The sequence below is a fragment of the Silene latifolia genome, chromosome 1, assembly GCF_048544455.1.
Source record: "Silene latifolia isolate original U9 population chromosome 1, ASM4854445v1, whole genome shotgun sequence".
Classification (NCBI taxonomy): domain Eukaryota; kingdom Viridiplantae; phylum Streptophyta; class Magnoliopsida; order Caryophyllales; family Caryophyllaceae; genus Silene; species Silene latifolia.
Genome location: NC_133526.1, coordinates 109192432 through 109195509, shown reverse-complemented (window position 1 = coordinate 109195509; position 3078 = coordinate 109192432). Strand labels below are relative to the sequence as shown.

The 3078-nt window shown below is 34.7% G+C and overlaps 1 protein-coding gene across 1 annotated transcript; it reads right to left on the bottom strand.

The window, feature by feature from the left end:
- Window positions 1-581: 581 nt before the first annotated feature.
- Window positions 582-1638, bottom strand: LOC141652731 (uncharacterized). Its single transcript, XM_074460328.1, has 3 exons — window positions 1430-1638; window positions 1022-1270; window positions 582-963 (listed from the first exon to the last, which is right to left on the bottom strand). Exons 1-3 carry the CDS (start codon window positions 1636-1638, stop codon window positions 582-584), a joined length of 840 nt encoding a protein of 279 aa, XP_074316429.1.
- Window positions 1639-3078: the final 1440 nt, after the last annotated feature.

The following is a 3078-nucleotide window of genomic DNA, read 5'->3' as shown; positions in this document are numbered from 1 at the left end:
TAAGAGGTGGTTCATCGAGGAAATCTCAAAGTACTTCCCTGCCTTTAAAGTTCTACCGGAAGATCTTTAGAGGTTGATTTCAGTTAATCACAAATTTTAATTTAATTTTTTTTTTAACTAATGATGATATGCGATTAAATTTGGGTTAATAACTTTGTTTAACAGCCCAATGATAATATTTGAGGGCTAGAATGTCTAATGCATGCATTACGCCACCATATTCGAAGAATGTGATGCGGCTATGCATGCATGCATTCAATGTTAATGTTTGTGTTGTTGTGTGTATGGAGTACTGTTATCTAGTTGTATGCCAAGTCCAGCATTAACCAAAATGCACCAACATCATCAATATAATGTGCAAAGTTCATACAGACTTCAAAATAAACTACAAATAATCTGATATTAAAGCATGCTCTTCTTTGATCTTGTTTTCTGGCTATTGAACTTGCTATTTTTTTGCTGGTTTCTGCACTTGCTGTATGACTCTTGATTTGTTGGTTGGTTGTTGTACTACCTACTTCACTGGTTCACAAAATGAGTACATCAACCAACCAATTTTGATGGTTGGTGTCTTAATTGTCCTAAGCACACATATCTATGAAATATTGTGAATCTGGCATTACTGACTCTACCAAATCAGTAATACTATAGCCTTTACCTGCATTAGCAACTTCAACACTGTCAACATTGTTAATATACCTAATGCTATCCTTCACCAAATCAGCATCTGCCTCCAAATACTGTGGTAGTAGGCCTTGTTTTGCTAACTTAGTCTTATGCATGTGTGGTATCTTGTAATCATTGTGTCCTCTTCTCTTTAAAGCTTCAAGCATACAACCCTGCATAGTTATGAACACATAATTAAGTTTAACTACCTCTAGATTTTCAAAAGCAAGAGTCACTGCTTCCACTAGCTCATCTAGCTTGTATGAATTGGTGAGTGTTTGGAGAGACTGAATTGCCCTAAAGAATCAAATCAAAGACATTCATGTCTGGTGAATTTGGAGGCTGCTGTACTAACTGGATATTACACCCACCACTACTTGCTGCTTCTCTGAAATCTGCATCACAGTTGTTGATGTGTGGACGTGCACTGTCTTGCTGAATATAAATTGTTTTACTTGCATTGTCTGGCCACTTCCTCTTGATTTCTGGCAGCACCTTTCCTATGAGCATATTCTTAATAACCTGCTCAATGACTGATTCTATAGGCTTTGTGACCAATGTTCCTGTAGCCCTATTCTTTGAATTTCTTTGGGCTGGTTCCAAACTAACAAACAGCCATATTCCTATCTTTCCATCAAAGATACATTAATTATTTGCATCATATTGTGGTCTAGCTACAGCAGACATAAACATTATTTTGCCTATGAAAGTTTTTGACTAAACACTCCTATAAGGTTCTGGTTCTGTTTGGGTTACATAGTACCTTTGACCATCTCTAGTAATATAAAACCATTTTTCATCCATGTGCATAAGATTACCTTGATCCTTGAACATGATTTTACCACTTATTTGATCAAAATAAAGTTGTGAGAGACAGAAAATAAACCTACAAAGTTTATTTTTGTCAGTCATACCTGGTTTTACGGCATTAGTATGACTCTTGATTACTTTGTTTGCAACCCACCTAGCCATAGTTGATTGGCTAACCTCCATACCAGCAGCCACCCTATGTTGAGTGGTTCTGTGTTTGTAATTCAGGTTTTTGAACTTTTCAGCATCAAATTCCACTCTCTTACAACCTCCTTTGCCCTTTATCTTGCTAGTTACATTAATTACTTCCCCCAAATCCCTTTGTTGCTTTGCTTTATTTCATATTAAAATGATAGCTTTCCTGGTTACACTATATTGTTGTGCAACCTCTAACATTGAACCCCTAGCTGGTTTCCCATCTTTACATTTTTCAAGTAGAATTTGAACTATTTTTGCCCTCTCAAAGTTTGTCAAATTCCTACACTTCATATTTAAATTTTGTTTCTGGTTTTGTTTGATTTGTTGGGCAATTTGCTAATAAATGTTGAAAATTTGTTTGTTTTTAATAAATGTTGAAAATTTGTTTGTTTTCTTATAAATGAACTCCCTGAGGAACCCACCTTTCTATATATAGCTGTTGTAAAACCCTAGTAATTTGAACTTTGCACAAATGGTAGTTGATGTTGGCGCAAAACTGAAATTGGTGTGAAAGATCAATATTGGCGCAAAAATGAAAATTTGGAGCCTAATTTGAACATAATGCTCTACTTGTGTGTCCTCTTGATTTTACAGTCATGCTGATTCACACACAATGCAGGAAGAAATGTTGAACGCAAATGCAATTCTGAAGTTAATTTTATTTTGTAATTTAATGTTTTTAGATTAAATTAAAAGTTTGTAAGTCTAATTTCCAGTTTTTTATTAAGGGTTTGTAAGTTTTTGGAATGTCATTTTGTATTTTAAGGAATGTAAAAGTGGAGTATAAGAAAAGTTAGAATTCTGGTACTAAAGCATTGTAATCATTCATTACTATTTGGGTTTATATTTTGGAGGGAAAGATTATCTGTAATAAAAAATGCTTAACTTTAATTAATTCTGCCTTTTCTCTCTCCAGCAACTAGTCAACATGTCCTTTTATTCATATTTTATTTGGTTTCTTAATTTTTGTGCCCAAATTAAAAGGAATCAACAATCAGACTAGGAGGGAGTATGATTTATTTACTTGATTTCTTACATGTAATTGAATTTAGAATCTAATTCGACCCCAATAGAGTGCTAAATTACGTGTTCACCGACATAGTTTAATTCACATGCTAGGAATAATCTATGTTTGTGGCATTGCATGCATTACATAGACAACATATCAAATATGAACGATTTTCCTAATCATTAGTAGAGGCCGATATCGAGGCGGGCGGAATTAGGTGCTCGATTAAAGTGCTCCCTAATACGTACCCTCACCCCTTACTCAAGTTATCTCTGGACATCTGTGTTCATTGGCATCTTCGAGAGTCATTCTAGACATAGAACGCTAAGAGTAACAAGTTCTTAGTGTTTATGTCATTACTTTGTGTCTTGACATGACACGAGGTATTTGAACGG

Bases quoted from the DNA above. Each gene is read 5' to 3' on its own strand.
- LOC141652731 (XM_074460328.1), bottom strand. From the start codon at position 1,638: ATGGCTAGGTGGGTTGCAAACAAAGTAATCAAGAGTCATACTAATGCC. The intron at 1,271-1,429 runs GTACTATGTAAC...GCTGTTTGTTAG, and splicing joins ATTACTAGAGATGGTCAAAG to TTTGGAACCAGCCCAAAGAA. The intron at 964-1,021 runs GTTAGTACAGCA...TTGATTCTTTAG, and splicing joins AGTGGTGGGTGTAATATCCA to GGCAATTCAGTCTCTCCAAA.